Source organism: Aedes albopictus, chromosome 2 (assembly GCF_035046485.1).
Source record: "Aedes albopictus strain Foshan chromosome 2, AalbF5, whole genome shotgun sequence".
Lineage (NCBI taxonomy): Eukaryota > Metazoa > Arthropoda > Insecta > Diptera > Culicidae > Aedes > Aedes albopictus.
In genome coordinates this window covers 28,445,034-28,471,093 of record NC_085137.1, presented here as the reverse complement: position 1 = coordinate 28,471,093, position 26,060 = coordinate 28,445,034, and the positions used below count along the sequence as shown (strand labels likewise).

Here is a 26,060-nt window from a genome sequence, read left to right as displayed (position 1 = left end):
CGGGACCTCTCCGGTCGCTGGAACGGGGGGCTCCCATACAAATGACTTCGCCGGGGACGTCCCTATGGAGCTGCATGTCAAAAAACACAGTAGGCAGGCAGTACGACGTTTGCCGGGACAGCTAGTATATATATAAAAATGAATTTCTGTCTGTCTGTCTGTCTGTCAGACCGCTATGCATTCGGAAACTACTGAACCGATCGGTGTGAAATTTAGTATGTGAGTGCTTTAGGGACCGGGGAAGGTTCTTAGCTTGGTGTGGGACTTCTCCGGTCTCTGGAGCGGGGGGCTCCCATAAAGATGACTGCGGGGGACGTCCCTATGGAGCTGTACGTCAAAAAACACAGTAGGCAGGCAGTACGACGTTTGCCGGGACAGCTAGTCAAAAGATAAAAAGTGATTCTTCCATATGCCAAAGAAAAAGTTTTGATATGTTGAAAAATGTGAGAGTTCTGTAGAGCCAAAGTTGAGCCATTTCTATGGAAATTTTACTTATTTGCGCTCCGTCCTGAAAGGATCATACCCCTGCCTCCTCTTCCACCTACTTGAAAACTACCACAGATCCCAGTTTGTACTTTTTCCTTATAATTGGTCCCTAGATCCTCTGTTGCCTCCTTTGCGTCCCTTAGAATCCATTTTTAAACTCTCTGAGCTTCCTGATACAGTCGTGTCTCCTATTAGACGCAGCCACCCACTTTACGCCCACCAAGCTTTCCAGGCTTCTATCTAATTTAGCCCAAACTGCACTAAAAATAAGCTGGATTGCATGCAAGATAGCCGAGACATTGCAGTGGGCGTAAAGTGGGTGGCAGCGTTCAATAGGAGACTCGACTGTAATTTGATCTGCAATACCACCTAGTTACCACATTTCTCGCCATGTTCAATACCCTGGATAAACCTCTTTTCCAACCCCCTGTGCTTCGTTTTGCCCACTTTTGGCCTACTCAGACTATTTTTACCATTTTATTTTATAGGATGATGCGGGTCTCTGGCGTACGAAGGCGGCCTTATTTGTAGTCAGCTTCAATGTTGGAATTTTAATATTAGTTTTGTTGTAAATTCAATCTTATTTTAATCCTTAATATAACATACATTATAGTATTTTCCTGCAACTCCAGGATACAAACATCCCATTACTTCAGCTACCTAGTGCCTTTTATCTATTGTATAGTTTTAACGCTTCGGCTGCGGGCCACTGATGAAACTGCATACCAGTCAACGGGCCAGAAATAGAAATTCGTTAATAATACATTTTTTTTATCTTTTCTGAGCATGGCTAGACAATAGAAAAGAACTTTTTTTGCATTTTAATGTTTCTAATGAAATTTGAAAGGTTTTTTGGTTTCTTGCAGAATATTGAAGCTTGACAAAGTATTTAGGAAGTTTCAATAACATGTTTCAATGAAGTACCAGATAGAGCTATTGAATGGTACAAAAAATCTCTGAAAGCTTCAAAAATTGTGATTAAATTTTTCATGTTTTTCCTAAATTAAGTTTATGACGTAATCTTTCTATTTTGTTTTACAATCTTATCAAGCGAATTTTCCACGGGGATGCTACGTTGATATGATTTTGTTGCCGCTTATCATGCGCAACCAGAGCTCACTAATACCAACATTCATTCAATACAGCAGCGGGAGAAAATAAGGAAAAACGCACTTTGGCAAAGAAAGTTTGCGAAAAGAGGTGTTGTGTGTCTTTTCACAAACAATTGCCACTGTCTGTAGGAACTTTACCTAAACATCGATACTCTGAAATTGAAAATTATCAATTAATGCCGCTTTTTCATGATCAACACTTTTATGAGATCTAATGTGATGTAAGCGTTTTGCACCGATATCCCTCGTAAAAAGGTAAACATTCAAATTTCACGACTGTGTTGGTGAATATTTTGGCTGGAGCATAAATTTATGCTCCACGTAAGGAGGCACAATCCAACCTGTCAAACTCCATAGTAAAAAATAGGGTGCCGTCCCCTTGGAATTTTCACATTACACATTATTTTATTGTTAAGAATCTTTTACTTCAATTCTGTATGACACTCAAACCAAATGCTTGCATGTTTTTAAATCTTTTTAAAAATTTTACAAAATATACTCTAAAAAGTCATTTTATTTTTTAAAATTATTAAAATACATTTCCATTGAAAAAGGAAAATATTCAGAATAATAATATCTCGGGCTAAATTCTATCATTTTTGTCCAATCGTGCCGCGGGCCGCACAAAATGTCCTCGCGGGCCGTGCGTTGGGCAGCCCTGCGCTAAGCTATACTAGTGTTGTTCACTGAAATTCACTTGCCTTGTGATTTTTTCGTTCGATATCGTCGACCAAGAAAATCCACACGAGCAGAAAAGAATACCAACTAAAACCATATAAAGGTATTGTTCTTAAATACTGTCATATTTACCTCGATATACCTTCCATTAGGGGCTGTCTATAAACCACGTGGTCATTTTTTTGGGGCTTTTCACTACTACCTACTACCACGGTGAATGGTGACCTACCACGGAATTAGGCGACCTACCTACCCTTTACTAATTGTACTATATCACCAAATTTTATGAAAAATTTTCTACTTCTGGGGATATTGCTTTAATTTTAACCTATAATGAAGGCAATTAAAAGCGGCACCAACAATGTTTATAAGACTGGTGTCAAATGACAGCCCTTATTTGCCCCGAATCCTCTTAGATCCACGGTGAATGGTGCCTTGACGGTATTCAAAATAATGTCACTTCAGTTTTGTTGAAAGGATATTTTGAAAGAACGAGGTAGGGGAACGTCCATAAATTACGCTTTTAGGGGGGGGGGGTCTCATACAAAAAGTGTGACATAGGGGGGAGGGGGGTTAAAAATGGGTCATTTTTGCGTGACGTAATTTATGGACGCTCCCTAGGCACCATCAGCGCAAAGTGGATTATTTAAGTATTTTGTATTCTATCTCATTTATGCTTTGGTATTTTTTTTCTGCCATTTTACATGTTATTTTTTATAATTCAATGACGTTCTGAAAATGTTACCTGATTGTAAAAACATATTTAGGGGGATTAGGGGCATAATGGACTCCCTAAGCAAATGAGTTCGTTAGGCCTGTATAACGGAGAAAAACTTAACATAGTATCAGTTGGTTTACAACTTTAGCTTGTTCCCTACGTATTTCAAACATTTACAGCAGGTAGAATGTATTCATTGTGAAGAAATAATGATTTGTAAACCGTGTGTTTTTAAGGGCTGGCAGTAAAGATTCGGGGCGAAATGGACCATCGGGGCATAATGGACACCCCTGCATATTTTAAGCTATAACTTTGATTACGTCGACCAGTTAAGTAATTTGCCTACCGATGTAAATACCACAGATATAATACTCCATCTTAAACGAGTTTATATCACATCAAAGTTAATTAAATAAACTTTAGCCTAACATAATCAGATTGATTTTTTCCAAACTCTCTGAAACGCCTAACAGTATGCAATGCATGTACATCCATTCGTAATTGCCAGTGTTCATTTCGCCCCGAATCGACTACAACATTAAAATTGGTATTATGAGTAAATTTTGATCAAAAATAAAATGCTTCATGCATTACTAAATCTGCGTATACATGTAGATAAGGTAACAATTATTCAATTGTTTTCATGGTGGACACACTCAAACACTTGCAATACCTTATTAGCTGCTGCTTCGGAATTATAAGAATTCCACCATATGAAAAGCATATTTTAATTTCAATGATATTTTGGTTATTTTGGAGGAATATGAATGCTTCTTTTGAAAAAATCGAACAATGTCTTGATCCTTTACACTTGTGCATTAAAAGGTTAAAATAAAAGTCAACAGTTTCGGCAATAACAGGGGTGTCTATTTCGCCCCGAGTGTCCATTATGCCCCTAATCTCCCTACTATTTGCATTCCAATTTTCATGAGTGATGAGAATTCATTGCGTTTTTTCTTTAACGTGTATTTTGCTAATTCTACACCAAAAAGCTATTTATTGTTGAGTTATGGCAATAAACGTTGAAAAAATGAGTATTTATTCAGTGATTTTCTAATAAAATGTATGAGGCTTATCTTATAGCTAGGCTGAGTTCCCACTTAAGTTCCTACATGAATACGCAATGTTTTCTTTGTGCTTTTGAATGTTTGCTGCATGTATCGACTGATGCCTATCACAAGGCGTTTGCGGTGAAACAGCGTAAGAAAAGGAGAAGTTGTGATGTTTGTACCGATTCGTATATTCACCTCACGGTATTATGGCGTCCACTTCTGTCGTTCACCTTAACTTTGAACACTATTTATAGGGTTGTCCATTTGTAACATAACGAAATTTTAATAAATCATAATTCAGTAACAAATTTTGAAAACGACGTATAATCAATGGTGTAGCATTGATTATACGTCGTTTTCAAAATTTGTTACTGAATTATAGCACCTACTTCCCCTACAAGATTTGTTTTGGATTTGGGTCTGTTCATAAACTATGTAGACTCTAAGAGATGAAGGGGCTGTCCATACAAAGAGGGGGAGGATACAAAGAGCTGAAACAAATTTCCCAATGGAGAAGAACGTGCCGCTGGTGCCGACCTACTGTTGTGAGCAGGTGAGGGGGGCTTCCAAAGTGTATGTCCCATAATTTGTAAGCCGAAAACTACAAGCGGGGGTCTTAGATGACCAAGATTGAGTTAACGAAGTTATGGAAAATATTGCATTATATAATGTCAAGTAGTTGAGAGTTGACTTAATTTGGGTAGACTTTGTATTGTGATGGCAGATTATGCACGAATACGGGAATCCGGGATAAACTGATACAATTGATCAAGGTGACGATGGATCGAGTGATGTGCGTAGTTCGAGTATCAGGGACACTCTCGAATTCCTTCGAATCTTACAGGCAAGGTGATGGACTTTCGTGCTTGCTGTTCAACATTGCGTTAGAGGGTGTAATAAGGAGAGCGGGGATAAACACGAGTGGAACGATTTACACGAAGTCCGTTCAGCTGCTTGGTTTCGCTGATGATATTCATATTTGAGACAATGGCGTACACGTACATCCGACTAAAGAGTGAAGCCAGGCGAATCGGATTAGTCATTAATGTGTCGAAGACAAAGTACAACATGATGGCAAGGGCTCCATAGAAGAATCACCACGCCCGCCACCCCGAATTTCTGTCGACGGTGATATAATCGAGGCGGTTGAAGAATTCGTGTACTTGGGCAAACAAATTTCCCAAATGGAGGAGAACGTGCCTCTGGAGCCGACCTACTGATGGGCTCACTGGTGAGGTGACAGCTGACAACGACACCAGCAGAGAAATTCAGAGGCGCATTGTGGCAGGAAATCGTGCTTACTTTGGACTCCGCAGAACTCTACGATAGAATAGAGTTCGTCGTAACACGAAGTTAACTATTTACAAATCGCTGATTAGACCGGTAGTCCTCTACGGGCACGAAACATGGACCCTACGTAGATGCTATCGACTGCTTCGAATACATAGGGGATTTTTCGGCTTTCAGTCTGTTAAGCGATTGAAACGAAAATATCTTTCTTACGCCCGACGTTTCAATGGGCTATGCCGAAAAATCCCATGGACCCTACGTGCAGAGGACCAACGCGCCCTTGGAGTTTTCGAACGGAAGGTGTTGCGTACCATCTACGGCGGAGTGCAGATGGAAGACGGGACTTGAAGAAGGCGAATGAACCACGAGCTGCATCAGCTGCTAAGAGAACCAATGGGCGGGTCACGTCATCAGGATGTCGGATAGCAACGAGCTAGGTGGGTCGACCAAGTGGAGGACGATCTGCGGACCCTACGCAGAGTGCGGAACTGGAGACGAACAGCCATGGCCCGAATGGAATGGAGACGGCTACTATGTACAGCAGAGGCCACTCAGGCCTTAGCCTGATCGAGGTAGGTAGGTTGTATTGTGATATCGAACACCAGGTTAAAAAAATAATCATTTTAGAAAGTTTTTCCATTTTATTTATTTTATTTTACATTCCTTAATCGATCGACTTCTTCGCCTAGTAACGGCTAATAATTGCTTGCCACCGATTCATGCAATTCTTCCGTCTCAAAGGTGGCACCTACTGAATGGTTCCAATAGGCTGCCACGGACAAGAGATCTACCGAAAGAAAAAGAAAGGCGGCTTCCTCTTCTTTAACTGATAAAGTTTACACAAACTAAAAGTATGACTCTTTCATCAGTTAGAATTGTAATCAATTTCCTAACGTTTCCTACTTACTAGCTCTACTCGGGGATTTGAGGGGTATTGTATGGAGTACTTAAGGTTCTATAGATGAAATGATAATAGGTTCTGATGATAATTGCTAATAGTTATATTAGTAAAAAATGATAATAATTGAGAAAATGCCTACTATTTGCTAGGGGCGACGAGTTTTTTTTTATACTCGCCCGCGACTAACTACGCCTTTTAGTTATATTTCCGACAGTTGAAATGAATGCAAACTCGAAATCAACTGGACGACCTCCGGTGGGTCATCAACGACTATAAATAATCAATAAATAATCATCATGTTCCCTCAATTCGTTCTGTAATTGCGAATAATCATCAACTATTGCTAGTAACAGTCTTAAACTTAAGCTAAGATTTCTTGATCGGCCTCTCTTAGGTTACCGACGGCCGAGGATTAGATCTTCTTGTATAAGAAATAAATGTCGTTCAATTAGGGGTTTCAAAATCCTTCTCGATTGAAGTGGGATTTAAATTATTTTCAACGTAACGTAAGAACTATCACATGCTTCTCTGCTGAGTGTTTTGACGACCGATGTCTGTGAATTTTGAGTTGTAGTTTTTCGTTTACTTTCTGTAAGGGTGTTGGTCCAAATCTGATTTTTCATTTTGCCTAAAATTTGCTACCATTACGTAATAAATAACTTAGTACAACGACTATTAGTTCGTTCCGATCATTATTTGAGCCATTTTACGAGTAACTAAAGTTAGATATCTGGAGGAATGTAGGAGAAAACGTCGCATACAAATATATTCCGACATTATCGAGTTTCTTCTATTTGCCATGGATATGTTCCTGTTTCGTGTTTTGTACAATTTCTTCTTCCAAGGGTTCGTCGCTTTATCAAGATGCCAAGTCTCCTGGCATGTTACGAAATTAAAGTGATCAGCCTATATATTTCTTTTCGAGAACTGAATTCACTGAGTAGAATTTCGTGGCTTACACGTTCAAACCCAAACTTAATAAATGATTGCACTACTTGAGCAAAAGATTCAAGATTCTGTAATTTTGTACGCGCTTCATAAAGGCTTGATCTGTGTGCGTGTCTTTTCCTGATTTTTGTGTGTGTTGGTGGTTAATGGCACTAAAATGAACCGTCCAAAGCGTATTGTTTTAGAACCATCTCTCACTTCGACCGCAGATTTTGAGTTCCCGGGAGGGTTGGAAACAGGAGGAATAATAAATAATCCTTATTCGGGTAGTCAAGGAGAAAGAGTCGAAGAACAGCATCTTCTGATCAACTGGCACCTAGCTCTCGGTCCTTTCCGAAATGAATACTTCCGGAAAGACGAGAACACCTGTTTTAATCGCTGTATATCTGCTAAATACTTGATTCAGTAAATTCGATTAGCTAATTTTTTGTTGAATTTGATTGAATTCTATTACCATTATAAACGCAATCCTAAACTCAGACACTAGATTTCACTTGCTTGGGAAGTGCCTCTTGAACTGTGCTGTTTTCATCCTCGTCATACTTGACACTTTCGACATCGTTTTTGGGGTTATGTTTCACACTGTCCGACTCCGAAACGGACCCACTTTCCGAGGAGTCAATATCCTGCAGCATACTCTTCGAAGGCGCCAGAGTAGTTTCCTCAGGTTCCTTTCTTGTCGAACTCGCTCCACTTCCCTCGGAAGAGCTATCCATGTACTCTTCGGAGTTCATTTTCAGTACGTGAAACTCTCCTGCTCCACTAAATTCTTCTTCTGAAGACGAATTGCTAACTGTAACGTTGTTTCGCTCCCATTCTGGTACCAAGTGAGGCTCTCCCGGCGCTCGCAGCATTGGCTTCGATTCGTCCTTCAGCCATGATGGTGAAATGGTAGATTCAGATTCGGCTTCGCTGGAACTTTCCGTTGTACTACTCCCATTATGTTTGAATTCTAGCACTTCTGATAAAATCTTGGGTGTTCCAACGTGTTCTTTGCGCTCACTCTTAGCCGGTGCTGCAGAAGGTTCCATATCATCATCCATCGCAGGTTGATCTCTGAGTGGCAAGCTGAAGTCTTCTGGAATGGGTTGGAAGCCGGGTTGAATTAAATCATGCTCATCGTCTTCAATATATGGCTTGCTCTGGGTCGCCATATCGTCTGTTGGAAGTTCCTTCATGGGTGTCACCGCTTCCGAACCATCACCAAGCGCATTTACAGCAACTTCAGTCGTTTCCGAGGAACTTCCCGGGCCTTCCGTGTAGAAATGCGTTTCGAATACTTCATCACCGGATGCCTCTGAGTTTGATACACTGATTGGCAGATCCGCTAGTGTTGTACTTCCTTCTTCCACACTCGTAGACAACGAATTCATCGTCGTGTGCTCTTCTTCTTGTAGTTTTACCGGCTTGTCCGACGATGCCGTCAACTGTATAAACTCCTCACTGCTCGCCGACAGTTGATCGCCTTGAGTCTCATTCCTTTCTGCACTACTTTCTGGTCCTTCTGTATAATGCTGTGTCTCAAAAACCTCTTCCGATGCCAGATTTTCCGTCGATCCTCCGTGATAAACCGTATCAATCTCCGCCGACGCCCCATGGTAGACCGTATCGATCTCCGACGATGCGCCATGATAAACCGTCTCGAACGCAACGCTCGAATCTGCCTGGGTCGACAGCATCTCTCCTTCTGAACTGTCCAGCTTCATTTGCTTCGGAGTTTCCGGTGCACGATCTGTATACATCTCCTGATCGTATGAAATGTCGTCATCTCCTCGCTGCAGCCCAGCAACTTCTTCGACCTGAATCACCGTAATCGGCTTCGGTTGGTTGTGGTCCACAATCACCAGTTTATCTCCGATCTGTACCACGGCCGGCAGCGGCTTATCCTTCTTGGTTACCTCGTCCGAAACATCTTCAGGCATGACCGTGGTAGTTGACATCGTCGGCGGAACTGTCATCCTAGCTGTAGTCGAACTACTTGACTCCGAAGACGATTCCACTTCGCTCGACGACGCCGACGATGACTCTGACGGACCAGCCGTGGAACTCTCGTTCGAGTCCGTGGCTTCCAGCGTTCCATTAGCCATCAACTCTTCCTCCGTGTGTCGAACGTTCTTCATGCCGACATCGCCGTCATCGGTCACATTCAGGTCCAAGTGTTCCAAATTGTTGGCTTCCTCGCTTTGTCCAGCCGTGGAAGATGACGATTCCGTCGACGGATGAGCTGTCACTTCGATGCTGTTGACGCTGTTCGTCGTTGTGGTGATCTTCGGCCGGGAATCGGTCAGTCGAATCTCTTCCGGCTTGGTGATTTCCTTGATTTTGATACCCAGGGGGTTGTTACTGGCGGCTGGGATTTGTAGCTTGGCCGGTGTTGAACCTTCCGTGGTGGCGGTAGTGGTGGTCGTTGTGCTGGTCGTAGTTGTGCCAGCTGTAGTGACATCGTTGGATGTTATCGAAGACAGTTTCTTGTTCTCTGCGTCCAGCAGATCTTCTGCGTCGATTTCGGTTTCTTTGAGTTCGCTGGACTCGCCACTGGGCGAGGTGGGCTCTGCGATGTTGGAGTTTTCTGGAATCGTAATGTGAGATTAGGGAGTTTTCAAAGAGATGATTTCAAAATTGTAGACACATACCTAGAGGAGGACAATTATCATACTCTGGGCAGCATCGGCCAGGAATGAACTTGGGTTCACAATCGTGTCGCTTGTAGCATGATACCTGACTGCAAGAAATTTCACCTCCTGAAATTAGAAAACAAAAATAAATAGTCCATAAGATATCAATTTAAAAAAAAACGGACCAAGTTTTATAGGATTGACGGCCTGGAATGTAATGTATGCATACTGTGAAATTCTTGAATGTACTACACAGCATATATTAACATAGCTAAATTTTAGCTTCATTATCTAGAGAAGTTTTTGTTCAAGTCTGATATGTCCTGGAGGGCCCATATAGCCGAGGAGGTAAACGCACGGGTATTCAGCATGACCTTGCTGAGGGTGACGGGTTCGATTCCCGGTCGGTCCAGGATCTTTTCGTAAAGGAAATTTCCTTGACTTCCTTGGGCATAGAGTATCTTCGTGCCTGCCACACGATATACAGATGCAAAATGGTCATTGGCAGAGGAAGCTCTCAGTTAATAACTGTGGAAGTGCTCATAGAACACTAAGCTGAGAAACAGGCTCTGTCCCAGTGAGGACGTTACGCCAAGAAGAGGAGAGGAGGAGATGTCCTGGAGAATAAACTCGTGGATAAACTCATGGTGGAAATTAGAAAAAAAAAATCCGGAAACTTTATAGGAAATTTGATAAGTTTTAACAAAATGATTGAACACATTCAAGAAGAAATACAGTGGGGACCCGATTTTGTCAGCCCCCGATTTTGTCAGCTTTTTGACCCGATTTTGTCAGCCTTTTTTGAAGTAAAAAATAAATTTGTATTTCATTCAGAATTTCCATTTTATAATCATTAATAATGCAGTTGATGTCTTTAGGCGTCATAGAAAAATTACGCAATGAAAAAAACTCATGTAACTTTTGAAAACGGCCAAACTTTTTTTTGCATTCTAACACATTGCGTCAATTTTAGCACCCAATCCTCGCCAATGTTTAAAACCAACGTTGTTTTAAATTGCTAAAAAATTCCAGCTCTCTTTCTCTTCTTGGCGTAACGTTCCAACTGGGACGCAGCCTGCTCCTCAGCTCAGAGAACTGAGAACTTTTGCAATTTTTAACTGAGATCTCCCACAGCCAATGTTTATTTTGTATTTGTACATATATCGTGTGGTAGCCATGAAGATATTTTATACACAAGACAGTTAAGGAAATGTCGATTATGAAATGGATTCTGAGCTAACCGGGAATCAAACTCGTCACCCTCAGTATGGTTTTGTTGATTGCATGTGCGCTTACCACATCGGCTATATGGGCTTAAAGACTATTCTTTTTAATTTCCTCTGGAACAGAACAAACAATAAACGCTGCCTGTTGTTGTGATTACAAGTCAATCTATTTACTTCTTTCCGGCATCTCTGGGATTCCTCTAGGTTTACTTGTTTGGATTGATCCAGATAGGCTAACATTTGAAAAGGGCGCAACAACCATTTCGAATTTTCGCTTCTCCCTTCCTTCTGAGCACATGGCCCATTTTTGATGTAATCTCTGACCAGTAACAGATAGAGCAGACTCCCTTCTATCTGATAACGGGTTAAGTTTGCATAAATAAATTGAGATACGCCTAGACGGGGTGGAAGAAGTTGAGACATGTAAAGTTTGTTCCGCTCTTTTTTACATGTTTGTCTAAATTTATTATAAGATTTGTATTGTAGATTTTCTGCTTGGATTGCTTGAAAAATTGCTGTGAGAAATGTATTCATTAGAAACCCTTAAGTAATTCGAGATGGGATTCCCCCAAAAATTCTTGCTGCGATTTCTTCAAGAACTTTTGCGTGGTTTCTTGTGAATTCTTCTGGGAATTTTATAACGATTCATTAAAGTGTGTCTCTTTAAGATTTTCTCAGGCATTCCTCCTGTGATTTTCCCAGAAGCTTTCCTTGAGACTTGTTCTGGAACTCCGACTAGGATTCCTCCAAAAGTTTTGCTGATATTCTGATAGCATTTTTTCTCAAAAAAAAAATTGTACATGAACTCCTACAGCGATGTATCCAGGGGTTTCTCCAAGGGTTTCTCCAATATTTCCTCCTACATTTGCTACGTGGATTTATCCAGGGATTTTCCTAGCGATTCTTTTAAGGCATCCTGCTGGCATTTCTCCATACATATGTGTTTGGATAGTCCTGGAACTCCTGTTGGAGTTCCTCCAAGAAATTTTCTGGAAATTTCTATAAGAACCTTTTCAGACATTTCATTAAGGACTTTATCCAGTAATTTTTAATGGAGCTCCTCTAGTGATGTATTAAGAGAATTGTATAGATACTTCTGCAATAATTCCTATATTAATTACTGCGTGCTTTAGTCCATGAATAAATCTACGGAAGCACAAATTTCCCAAATGGAAGAGAACGTGCCCCTGGAGCCAACCTACTGATGAATAAATCTAGTATTTTTCCTAGAGATTTTTTAAAGAATTCCTCTTAGGATTCCTTCAGCGATCCTTCTAAGAATTTCTTAAAATGTTCCTCTATTAATGCCTTCAGTAATTACTCATACAAGAATTCCTCTAGAGAATTCACTATGATTCCTCTGTTAGATTTCCCAATTGGGCATCCTCTATGGATTTCCCGGGGGTCCCGCTTCAGATTTTTCCAGGGTTACCTCTTGGTATTTCTTTACGAAAATCCCTTGTTATTGCTACTGAAATTCCTTTAGAAAATTTTGTTGGAAACTCTTCTGGAATTCATGCTAGAATTTAACAATTCATTTCTGCTATGGTTTCTCCTTAAACTGCTCCAGATATTTCCCTAGTACTCTTATCCAGGAATTCCTCCATGAATATCTCAAGGAGATTTCTTCAAAGATTGCAATAGGGATTCTTTTAATAATCTTTCAGAAAAAGCTAAAGAAATACCTCTAGAGATTTCTACGGAGATTACAGTAAGGATTCTTTCAGAAATTAATTAAGGGATGTATCCGGAGCTCCTGTAAAGGTTTTTGCAGAAACTACTCACGGAATCCTTTCGGGAATGTCTTGATGGTTACGTTTCGTATATCCTCGGGTAGTTTCTCTAAAAAAAATCCCCGAACATTTCTTCAAAGATTTCTCTAGAGATTCTTTAGAGATAAGGCTCTGAAAATTAAAGTGAAAAGGCAGCCAAAACGTAGCCAATAGGCTCCTAAAGGCCTTTCTCAATTTTTGCATAAATCCGTCAAGCATTGAGTAATGTGACATATTTACTCATTTTTCATGTATTCCTATCAAGTAAAGCCCATAAAATAACTTTTTGAAAAAATTGATAATCTTTAAAACTCTCCTTGTTTAACACACAATTCTGAATGAATTCTGTTTACCGTGTATGTCAAATAGGAACATTTGTTGTCAAAAGTGAGCCATTGTGATTTTGCAACCCGTCGGTCCACTTTCGTTACGTCAAGATTGACCTCGAATGTCAAAAAAGATCTGTTTACCATTATTTTATGTTCGAGTTTATTAACTATTCTTTCATTGTTTAAGTTCGGAAAAAATCTATTGAGATCAGAATAGCATGCTTCTTCGTGTTATACAACAAAATCGGGAAAATATTTGTCATTTTAGGAGCTTATTCGGACAGTATGAGTGTCTATACTTGTCAATCAGATGTTGGTTCATTTTCATTCGTTGACAGCTAAAGTTAGATGTTATGATTTAAACTGCGCTAACCAGTGTCAACTGTCTTCTGTAGACCACAATTGCTAAGCTAGCAGAAGGCTGTGTTCCAGTAGGGATGTTATGACAAGAAGAAAAAGAAATAAAAGATTCAATAGTTCTGCTGTAAAAAAGCACTGAATGTTAACTTTGCCAAATATTATTTTTTTTCTGTGCCCTTAACACCCTTTCGATTTTTTTTTGTACCACAAAAGGTTCGTTCAAATATTACGTAACGCGAAATTTGGCAATTTTAGACTCTATCCGCTATCTCTCCACCGCGTAACTACTTTTGAAAAAGAAATTTTAAAATTTTGTATGTAGCGTAACACAGCGCTGGACCCTTTCCCCCCCTCATTGGCGTTACATCCCAAGCAACGCACTTGTTATAATAGAGTTACGACAGCGCAAGTTTTGGTTGTATAGAAGTTTATTTTACGTAATTCTAACATTGTGTTGAAATAACGTAAAATAAACTTCTATACAACCAAAACTTGCGCTGTCGTAACTTTTATATAACATGTGTGTTGCTTGGGGTAATATTTGAACGAACCCAAATCAGACCCTCAACACCTATCTCCGTCTCTGACATGCTCAGAACAATTTTTCAAGAATAAAACAATGATTTTAAAAAATGTCCCGATTTTGTCAGGTACCAGATTTTGTCAGCCCAAAATGCTACCAGGGGCTGACAAAATCGGGTCCTTACTGTATTTGATTTCGCCAGCTTTGTCAGAGATTCTTCCAAAATTTAGAATATAACACTAGTTTACAAAATAAAACGAAAGTCGTGAACTTCTGTCAACGACTAAATTTTTAAAGCACAATTTAGCGCTGATTTTGAAACCGTGCTTCAAAAATATATAAGTAGAACAGTTTTTGAGTTTCAGCTCAATATTGAGTTCAACAACTTTTTAAAATAGCAAGCAAGCAAAGATAACCGTACACACATCGTAGTTGCTACTCCGTGATTGTCCAGAACAATCGAAGTTGCACAGAAACCAATAAATGGTGCTTGGGACTAGCTACACACTCTCAATGTGCACAATTCGAGAGTTCAATATTTTAAAGTCAATAACGGCACTGGCCACGTCCTTACGGTCATCGGGAAAGGGAAGGAGTGTTAGTTCGACAACCGTTGCTACTAGAAACCGTGGAATCCACAGCATCCCCACCGTTGTCTCGGGAAGGAGTATTTGTTAGTAGCGTAGGGTAAGGTGTGGATCTTGGAGCCACCTTTGGTAGGTGATATGGTGGTAGGTTATATGGAAATACGCGACACAACATCATCCCGATTATGATTTGTTTGGTCGCGATAGTAAATCGCATTGATCGTTTACTTATCCGTGAAAACCGACTTTCTCACGAAAGTAATCGCGCGCTTCTGATTCCGCATTCAATATTCGCGCCCCCATCTCCCTACCGAGCTTAGATAGCTATTTTCGAATTATGTTTTTTACTAAGAGTAGTCCCACCTGTGATCGACAGCCGTTGAGGTAATTAAGCCAATTATTTTTAATTGATTATTTTCAATGATTGTCGTGAACTGCAATTACTTTCTTCTAACATTTTTATCGCTTCAATATTAGGCCAACACCAGAGCTACAAGATTAATTTAAATATATTACCAGACTCCTGGAGTCCTCATGAAAACTCCAATGGCTCCAAAGGCATCTGTGGGTAGCACATTGTATATTCAATGTGTAAAGGGAGCGCACCCGGAAGATTTGATCAGTCTGTACCAAATAACCATTCTGTCTGTCTCATCTCTACTCTAAGATAAGTGATATTTCAACACACGAACACTAGCGCGAATTTTTCTTCACACAAATATGCACGCTTATTCAAAGGCTGTTTAAATTGCACATGTAAATATTGCCCAATTGAATTGAGTAGTTTGAACGAATATTAATTGAGACTCTACCACAGGGTAAAACGGGTAAATAATGATAAAACTAACGTCCAGTGTAAGAATGCCCTGTTTTCCTCAGTTTTACAGCTAAAGCATTGTCCAGTTAGAATCCGGACGCAAAGGAAAACTTATTGTGACGCTCTCAATGATCATAATCATATTTTTTTACAGCAGTCTGATCATAAACAAGTCCTCTATTGATGGTGAAAGTTTCATCGATTTTCTTGCTACGAGTGAAAAGTTATTTCAGATTGAAGACAAGTGAAGGAAAAAAATCTTGCACAAACACGCTGAAAATTAAGCGTGGTCAGGTACGACAGTTGCGAAAAATGTTAATTTTGGGGGTTGTTGTTAAAACCATTGTGCAGATTTTTAAGGAAGTAATCACGGAAAAAATGAGAAAATGTATTAAAAATTAAATGAAATAATTTTAATGATATTTTCCATGAAACTACAGTAAATTATCTTTGTTTTGAGGGCTTCACCTTTTTTGTTTGTTATTTCACCTCTGAGATATAAGTGATTATCTGCGTCCGGATTTTAACTGGACAATGCTTTACATCAGTGGTCACCAAACTGCGGCCCTCGACCTTTGTGCGGCCCTCGAGGTTTTGTGCGGCCTGCGAGCTGATTTTCAAATGTATTAGAAAGTGACCCAGTTATAGATTCCATAATGAAAATCATAAATTCCACAATATTTTATAATTTTCATGCGAATGAATATTAACGACTGAAATTTTGTCAATATCATGGAAATTTTTTTCAAAAGAAGTAAGGTTTTTTGAAAGTTTTACGACCTTTAAAAGTCTAGTTTTTTTTTTACTTTATTTCGAAATTATTTGAAACTGTTCGAGAACGGTGTGTTTCGCTCAAATAATGAGTTTTGGGTAAATTTCACAGATTCTCCGCCATTGATCTTGGTCTTGCGGAAGATCTCATCATTAGTAATTTGTTCAATTTCACGAAAATAGAATTAAAATAATAAATGCCATTTTGTTTAAATCGGCGAAACAATTACTTGTATTCGTTATACTTTATATTCAACACTTCTACCAGGAAACTCCTCCAAAAAAATGATAGATTTTTGTCTACAATTTCCTTTAAAAGAGTTGGCAAAACTTTCGGAATATCGCTATAAACTTCAGGGATTGGGCATGATACTCTTCGTCTTCATTCCCCTAGCAATATTTTTGGGAACTCCTCTTGAAATATCTACTATAAATCGGCTACTAATACTTGCACATATTGCTCAGAAAATCATGTCTGCAGGTTTTTCTCCATTGGCTTCCTATGAAATTATGCAAGAAAAACTTTGAAAAAATCATCAGGGATTTCCACAACTCTTCTTCCGAATTTTTTTTCAGAGAACCCCCTGAAATCCCTACAAATCATTCAAAAAATATCTCAAAATCCTCGAGTCCCAAAAAACCTCACAGTTCCAAGATTTGTTTAGATAAAGGGTTCGATATACTTTTGAGGGAATCCCTAAGCATCAGTAAGAAACTCCATTCATAAATTTGTCAAAACTGGATCCAGTGGTTTTACAAGAAATTTGTTCGTGTCTCGAACTTCCACAATTCTGCACTTATAATCTACGCTATAAGTACGCTGTTATTTTTTGTATGATTTTCAAGTAATTAGTCTGAAATTATTTGCTCAACATAATTAATACCAAGAACTACAAAATCTGAATATTATGGTTTTGAAACTCCTGTTTTCAATTCTCTGCGATTTTCAGGATTTTTGAAAATAAACTCTCAAATAACTTGCGGCCCGCAGACTCTTTTCGAAATTTAATTTTGGCCCGCAAAGACAGTTAGGCTGAGGAACACTACATCTACAAAATAAGCACGCATACATTTGAACGTGATTACCACTCAATGAGAGTCTAATAAAGATGTGGAAGAAGAAACTTCGTGAGCGTGAGATCCGTGTTTGTTGCAAAACATGTCACTACTACATAGCGCATAGCGAGTTCCCATAAGACGCGTATCAATTGGGTTGTTTAGTGAATAAAATATTGCTATTCTTTATAGCCTAACCGAGAGAGCTCATTTTTCTGAGTATAACGTGATTTTATTCGATTCTAATACCTTTGTTTTGATGGTTAACAAAACAATTTTGATTTTGGTGGATAGAATGACAGTTCAATCGATAAAATGACAGTTCGACCCGAACAAAAAATTTTCCCCATACAAACTTTAAATGCATTTTAAAAATAGTTCCCGGACTCCAAAAATTATGAAATTTTGGATTTCGACTAATTTTTGGGCGGAGAATTATAAAATAATCCGGATACCCCTAAAGAACCCAATTGCGTGATCTTTCTGCGCTCTTACAAACATAGAATCACAGAGAACAGACATCCAGGCTAGAACAAATTTCATTCGGAAAGTTGTGTAAGGATTTGAATCTTTACTTGAGTAAGGTTGCAAACCAATACACGATGACAACACTAACGCCACCAAACACCATATTGCCACAGTCAGTGGTGAATTGAAACATTTCAAGAGGTGAATTAAATTAGTATGGGAAATTAACCGATTGCAGCGCCACGCTATTGCCACTTGTGTTGCCGATTTCAAATGGCCGTTAAATTCCTTACACAGCTTCGGAACTGGACTTGGATGTCTGTTCTCTGTGATAGAATTGTTCTTAATTCATGTGAATATTGCAATTTTTGTGCCTCTATATGAAAATGGCAATTTGTTCTACTAAAAATAAGGAACCTTCTTAGATTTTTTCGTGGTTGCATATATGTTGAAAAAGTAAGTTACCTTTGTAAGTTTCCATGTTTTGAGCTCTCACACGTATAATAAAAAAAAACTCTGTGATATTGGGGCTTCTTCTAGGGATTCTTTCAGAAATTCACCCCGGAATTTCTTCAAAAATCTATTCAAAGATTACTTAACAAATTCACCTGAAATTGCTTTACAGGCTTTTAAAAAAATCTTTCAAAGATTTATTCGAAAATTTTCTTTGAGGATTTCTTGAGTTTTTCATAGATATCTTCAAAAAATCATCAAAGAATCTTCCAGGTATTTCTTCAAAAAAAACTTTCAGGATATCACGCTTTGATTCCTTCGGAAATACTTTCAGTATTTCTTTAAGAAAATCGAAGGCTCTTCCAACATTTTCTCCAAGGATTTTTTAAGATTATCTCCCACAGACTCCTTGAATTTCTTCCAAAATTCTATCTTCTTCTTTTGTATGGCTCTACATTTCCACTGGAACTTGGCCTGCATTCTCTTAGCGTTCTTTGAGCACTTCCACAGTTATTATTTGAAGGGCTTTCTTTGCCTGCCATTGCATGAATACACTTTGCCCAGAGAGTCGAGAAAATTTTCCCGACCGAACCCGCCGTTGCCGGATTGGCGATCCATCGGCTAATTGGAGATTTTGCAAATCATTCCAAGGGAAAAATGCTTGATAAATTTCTGGAGGGATACTTGGAAAATTCATTGAGGTATTTTTGAAATATAACCTGGAAGAAAAACAATCTCGAAAAAATCCTTAAAAATGCTAATGAATAGATTCTGGAGTAATTTTTGCAGCAATTGTTGAGAGAACCTTTGGGGAAGAAATCTGAAAAAAATCCCTGAAGGAGGGTCTGAATAAATAAAAAGCAGTGCGTGGAGGAATTGTTGGAGAAACCCCTGATAATTCTCCTGGAATTGCATCTTTGGAAGAAACGATTGGGTGAAGTAGAAAATTTTCCCGAGAAATCCCAAACTGCCAAGATTCCTCCAGAAATGTTTGAAGAAATATGAAGGAATATATGTATAAACATACGTATCAATCCTTCATGGAAATTCCTATAGAATCCCTTAAGAAATCCCAAGAGGAATTTTGGGAAGAAATTCTGAGGAAACCCGTAAACCAGTATTAAGCTGAATCTTTTGAGAAATTTCTTGAGAAACTCCCGAAAAAATCCTAGGAAAAATTCCTGGGGAATTTACTAAAAGAATCTCTGGAGGAATCCTTGTGAAATTTTCAAAATAAATTTTTGGCAGTGTTGCATTCTGGAGGAATACTGAAACGAATGTTTAGATGAACTCTTGCTGAAGTACGGTGCAAAAATTTTCTTTCTGTAAATATTTCAGAAATATTTTGATAAATCTAAAAAGAATCTCCAAAGGCGTTTCTGGCGTATCTAGACATTTTGGGAAACATTCTTGCTAAACTCATAAAAGGAATTCCATCAAAAATGTCCGTTCCATGATAGTTACAGAAAAAAAATCGTTAAATAATAATGCATGGAGAGGTTTTTCCGGAGTAATTCTTCATTATGTGCGTTAGTGAAGTCATTTTCTTGATATGTAGTGTAAACGTATAGGGGCGCTGAAATTTGCAAACATTGAGTACCCAGCTCTGATTCTGTTGGAATATCAAGAAGAATTCCTGGAGGGATGACGGGTTGAATTTCTTGAGGAACCCCAGCAAGAATTCTTGGGGAAATCAAAGCGAGAATTCCTAAAAAAAAACCGGCAGCAATTCCTGGTGGAATTTTGCCTAAATTTTGTACTGTTCCACTGATCAATCGCCTCAAGAGACAGTGTTTGACGTTTGACTTATCTCAGAGATGTGGAGCGGACCTGGTGTGATGGTTAGAACACTTGACTATCACGCCGAGGACCTGGGATCGAATCCTACTCCCGAAAAACTCACATAATGGGAAGTAAAGCGTGGGTCCCGAACTAGCATAGGGCTAAAAATCTCGTTAATACAGATAAAAAAAAATACCCCAAAGATTCTTGCAGTAGGGGAACAAAGCCCACAATGCCAAGATGGGGTAAAATGGCCAACTCATAAAATCATTACTGGATGTGATTTGATCATTATTATAGGTGAACGGTGTCAAGAAATGTTTGCATAAACCATTCTTCTAGAAGCTAAGCCATCAAACCCACGGAAAATCTTTTGATTTCCCAATGAAAATTGGCAACTTCCGGTTTTTCGTGCTTGCAATTAAGGTTTTCTGGTGATTTTATTACCAGCCAAGTGTTTCCAAGGAGATTGAGACACACATGGAGACGCATGGTTGTTGATTTCTACGCTATCCATGTTAGGGGTCATTCAAATATGACGACCATCGTTTAGCGGGGAGGGGGGTTACACTCTATGTATTTTGTATATGATAAAGGCGGGACAGAGGGGTGAAAGAGAGTCGAAAATGCCAGAAAAATGATGGACGTTATTTTTGAATGTTGCATTGAAGTGGCATATTACCTCATGGCAGAAGGCCTTTTTGCACCACTTCCGTTTTACGAACCACTTTTTTTTTAAATTGCTAAAAATCAATGGAAATACATTAGTTTGGTGAATATTTTTGCTGATGTATCAAGCAAATATTGTCTAGTTGCTGTTACCACTACAAACTTTCATCGTTTTCAATGATAAATAGCCTCATTTGTTAGGCTTACAATAACAAATGAGGCTATTTATCATTGAAAACGATGAAAGTTTGAAAAATGGCATCTTACTCCACTTTCCCCTAATCCTAATCTGATACGATATTGGCTTAAAATCATGGATAAGGTTAGGCGCAAGAGAAGCCGAATTATGGTAGTTCATAAAAGCTTCGAGTTCTTTTAAATGTAATGCCAGATTTTTCCATTATGTGATTTGCCTATGACTCCAAAAAACTCAGCTGGAATTTAACTGAATTTTTAAATGGTTATGCTGAGAGGAGTATTCAAAAAAAATCTTAACTGTAATAATTGTGTGATAAAAAGAGTTATTAAAAATTACCTTGACAATAGCAAACACGGCAGGGGGTTTCAGGATCGAACACCTTCTCTCCATTGGAGTAAACTTTTCCATCTCTTTGACATTCTACGAATAAACAAGATAATATTTAAATTTATATTGAAATTTCTTGTACAGGTATTTAGAGACTTACCACACTGATAATCGGGACAGCACTCGCCCGTTTTCTGAATCGCCCTACAACCGTGCTTCTTCTCACATGTGATGCTCGTCCGAGACACCTGTGATCCATCGTAGAGACATGTGTCAGCTGTAAATAAATATGCAGATCCTAGTAAATCTAAAATCCCTTTATAATTGCCCAAAACAACATACCGATAAAGTTGGTAACATTCTGAACGTTCGTATCGGTGATCTCACCGTGGATCTCGCGTAACATCCGCCGTGACCTGGTCACTGGTCCTGCGAAAGAAAACAAGAAAAAAAAAACAGTCAGCATAAGTATTGTGTCTTCCAACAATTGATGATCATAACCGATTTGCGCGCCGCCGTCGTCGTCTGTTGGATTACAACGGATTACGACATCGCACCGCGCCGGTGGGTCGTGCGCTCCGGGATCTCTTTCAGTTTAGCACAGATGAAAAATGGCCAATCATTAGCCATCAACCGCGAACGCGCGCGCGCTCGCCACAACAGTCAATGAGAGTGCGATAATCGTGCGGTTAAGTCGTCGTCGACAGTCAACAACAACAGCAACCCCCGCGGTGGGAACGAAAGAGAAAGTGTGGCAGGCAACGCACATCGCACTGCTGCTGCTAGCTGCGCTGCGGAGCGGAGGCCTACAAACAAACGGATCCGACAGTTGCGGAGCAAAAATCTGCCGGAGCAGATCTGCCGCCGAGGGAATACCAATGACTTGCGGTAAATTGGCGGCGAAGGCGGATGTGGAGGTCATTTTTTTGCGTCTGGTGCGGTGCGAGAGCGTGCGCCAGCGCGCACTATTTTGGCGTTCATGATCTTCATCTTCATTAGGCTTGCGGATCGTTATTGCGGATTAATGCGCGGGAGAAACGTAGTTGGTTCATGAATGATTTATTTTGGTGTTTGGGATGTGAGTGATATTTTGGGTTTTCCTATTCATAAATTTGGAGAGTGGATTTACACAGAAAAGTACGTTACTATTACTTTGGGTTCAAATGATTGTAAATCTGTTTGTGAAGTTTTGAAGATTACGTGGAAAGGTAGATCTGTTTTAAGTTATAAGTAGGGTAAGAAATCATAATTGCTGGAAACAGTCATTTTTTAAAAATCGACCTGGAGGTACAACCAATTTTTTTTTCTGAAAATCAAAGTCTTCTACAACTTTGAATATGCATTTCTTACAATAGGATCATGAGGAAGATGAATGCAACGGTGGATGCGTGGCTGGAAAAGAAATGGATAGAGAAAAGCGAACACCGGAAAGTGAAAATATCGAGCTGTCATCCTCCCAGAATCTACGGTCTTCCGAAGTTGCACAAGGAGGGCAGACCTTTGAGGCCAGTAGTTTCGACGATCGGATCCGCCACCTACCAGATGGCCCAATTTCTGGCAGGGGTCCTGGAAAATGTTGTTGGAAAAACAGAACACCACGTGAAAAACAGTTTTGAGTTTGCACAACAGGTAACAGGAATGCAGATCCCCGAGGAGCACGTGCTTTTTTCACTGGACGTGAAATCGCTATACACAAACGTTCCGGTGCAGTACGCGATGGAGTGTATCGAGGAAAGGTGGAGTGAGGTAGCCAGGCATACGAAGATCGATAAACGAAGTTTCTTGGATGCAGTAAGGCTAGTCTTGGACTCTACTTTCTTCAACTATCGAGGAGTCACCTACACGCAAACCTTCGGTGTACCGATCCCCGCTGTCTCCGGTTATAGCGAACATCGTTATGGAGCGCTTGGAACAGGAGAGCATACAGAGGGTGAGTGCAGAACAACTCGATATGGTGATATACAGACGGTATGTGGACGACTGTTTTTGCGTTGCACGGAGGGAACATGTGGATCGAATCCTGGAGATTTTCAACGACTTCCATGATAGGCTGCAGTTCACGGTGGAGAAGGAAGAACAAGAGCAGATTAAATTTCTCGATATCATGGTAACGAGAAAAGATGGAATCCTTGAGAAAAAATGGTTACCAAAGCAGACAAACGGACGGTATCTCGATTTCGTTTCGGAAAGTCCGTACTCCCACAAGCGCAACACTGCGATTGCCCTAGTGGATAGGGCTATCAAGTTAACCGATGCGCAACACCGCCCCTCGGCCATCAGTACAGTGAAGGAAATGCTGAAATGTAACAATTACCCCAATTGGTTCATTCAGAATGTCCTGAAACAGAGGGTGCACAAGCACTACAACGTACTGCAGAACGATAAGGAGGTGGAGGAAACGAAGTACATCCCCACGCCGTATGTACCATGTCTGAGTGAGAAGTTGCAGAAAATCCTCAAAGAACACGGCATAACACTGGCGGTGAAAGCAAAATCTAAATTGAAAAATGAGATTTTTGCTAAACTGAAGGACCCGATCCCACCAGGACAACATAAAAACGTGGTGTACTCGGTACCGTGTGGAACAGGGGATGGAAAGGTGTACATCGGACAGACGGGAAGAAAACTGGACACGAGAATCAACGAACACAAAAATGACGTGAAACGGAAAGACAACAGGACTGGATTGACGCACCACACACTATGTGACGGCCATGTGTTCAATTTTGACGAGACGAAAATAATTGAACGCATCGCCGACCAGGAGAGCAGAGTCGTCGCGGAGACATTCCACATCAAGCTGGCAGGGGAAACTAATACAGTGAACCTCCAGCGTGAATGTGGATTGTTCAACACGAACTACAATGCGTTAGTGTTTAAGCTACGATAAGTGACGAACAACGATAGACGACGAAGAGGAAACGAGAGAGGACGCGCACCACAACCGCATAGTACCCTACTAGACAGTGGTACGTGATCTCCCAGCTGGATAGGAGGTAGCATCAGCTGCGGCGATCAAATTGTGAGTTGTGGGGTGAAAAAATGAAAATGTATAAATCTTGTTTAATGTTATTTTTTTGTAATAAACTTGTAGGCGTCTGAAGATGGCTGAAAAGTGATTAGGCCGAAACGTCACGCAAAAAACGATATTGTTTTACTCGTTCACCGATAAATATCAATAAAATAGATATATATTTCTTACAAGCGTTGAGCACTTGGAATTGACGAAGCATTATCTACAACAATCCTGTCAATAATCCTAACAACGTGTTTGAGAATATCATTTGCTTTCAAGTTTTGATTTCCATAAGAAATTACGCCATCTTATGAAATATTTTTGCGCAATATAAAAATACGTCGTAACCTGGAATCGAACCACGATACCTTCAAATCGAAATTTCTATGAGAAACCTTCTACTAGAAACTCCTGTGCAAGGATGGCATGCTCCTCAGGGTGAGTCCAGTGTGGAATGCCATCCCTGCTTCTGTGGGTCAACATTTCGGTAGAAATTCCTCCAGAAAATCCTCAGGGAATCACTAACTGCATTGCTACAGGAACTTCTCCGGAAATTCCTCAACAAATTCCTCCAAAGGAATTCATAAAGGAATTCTTCAAGAAATTATTCCAATAACCCTTCCGGGAATTACTTCAAAAATGCTTCACGGAATTCCTTAAGAAATTCTTCAGAAATTCCTCTAGAAATTCTCCTGGGAATTCCTTTAGAAATTCGTCCGGTACTTCCTCCAGAAATTCCACCAGGGCTTCTTTCTGAAATTCTTACTGGGATTAATCCAGAAATTCCTCCAGGAATTCTTCATCAAATTCTTCCAGAAAATCTTCTGGGAATACCTCGAGAAAGTCTTTTATTAATTTCTCTAAAAAATCCTCTGGACATAAATCCAAAAATATCTGCGAGAATTCCTCCAGAAATTCCATGCAATCACAGGCAAAGAAAACCCTTCAATTAATAACTGTGGAAGTGCTCAAAGAACAATAAGTGGAAGAGAGGCAGGCCAAACTCCAGTTGAGAACGTAGAACCATAAAGAAGAGAAGAAGAAGATTTCTTCGGCAATTCTTGCAGAAATTCCTTCGAAACTCCTTCAGAAATTCCTCAGGCAATTCCTCCATAAATTCTACCGGAAATCCCTTCAGAAATTACTCTAGGAATTCTTTCAGAAAAAATAAAAGAAAATTAGTATTGCGATTTTTTTTCAGACTTCAGTGCAATAAATTTCATCGTTCTCCGATTTCGCTTTCGGATTCGCTGTCGCTCTCTGTTGCTGCTCTTTATCAATTCGCCCGATCTAATTACAGATTTCGCCGGATGCCTCAATGTTTACCATTTCCTCTCGTTGTTCTTGGTCTACCAGCTGATCATGTTTACACAACAAAATCAGCTGGGCATCCGATGTTTACGTTCATCCTTATTGTTCGGCAACCACCAGCTGATTTCGCCAACAACAAACCACGCTGATTTCGCCTGAATCTAGGGTAGAAAAGAAAGCGAAAAGCTGTCAAAGATGACAGATAAGGAGAATTTTTGGGCGATTTCAATTTCGTCGCGAAAGTCTGATTATTCGTGAAAAATACAATATTAGGTGTTAACATATAACGACACACATAGAACCTTACAAATGCTCTTCACATAAGAGATCACAAATCACAGGACAACACTAAACACAAATGTGCCCAGTTATCCAGATGGATAACACCTACCGATCACAGGATGACGAGGTGTCATTTATTGGTTTGGGTCCATCAGTCATCCTGGAATTGTATTTTAATTGGCAGTTTGCCTTTTAGTTCACAGTATTTGTTGCTATGTTCATAGTTTGGTTTTGTCTAGAAAAACTAATCCTAAAAGGGCATCCCGATTCGAGAAGAACTTCTGGGAATTTCTCGAGAAATTCCACTAGAAA

At 39.7% G+C, this 26,060-nt stretch overlaps 1 protein-coding gene across 1 annotated transcript in view; it reads right to left on the bottom strand.

Annotated features, from left to right (window-relative positions):
* Window positions 1-5,957: 5,957 nt before the first annotated feature.
* Window positions 5,958-26,060, bottom strand: part of LOC109416797 (serine-rich adhesin for platelets) — a 149,700-nt gene continuing 129,597 nt past the window's right edge. The window contains exons 3-7 of the mRNA XM_019690857.3: window positions 21,482-21,568; window positions 21,300-21,416; window positions 21,149-21,232; window positions 9,819-9,926; window positions 5,958-9,754 (exon numbers count right to left, since the gene is read on the bottom strand). Of these exons, the coding sequence (XP_019546402.2) occupies window positions 7,662-9,754; window positions 9,819-9,926; window positions 21,149-21,232; window positions 21,300-21,416; window positions 21,482-21,568 (2,489 nt within the window). The 3' untranslated portion in view covers window positions 5,958-7,661. The remainder of the gene's footprint in view (window positions 9,755-9,818; window positions 9,927-21,148; window positions 21,233-21,299; window positions 21,417-21,481; window positions 21,569-26,060) is intronic.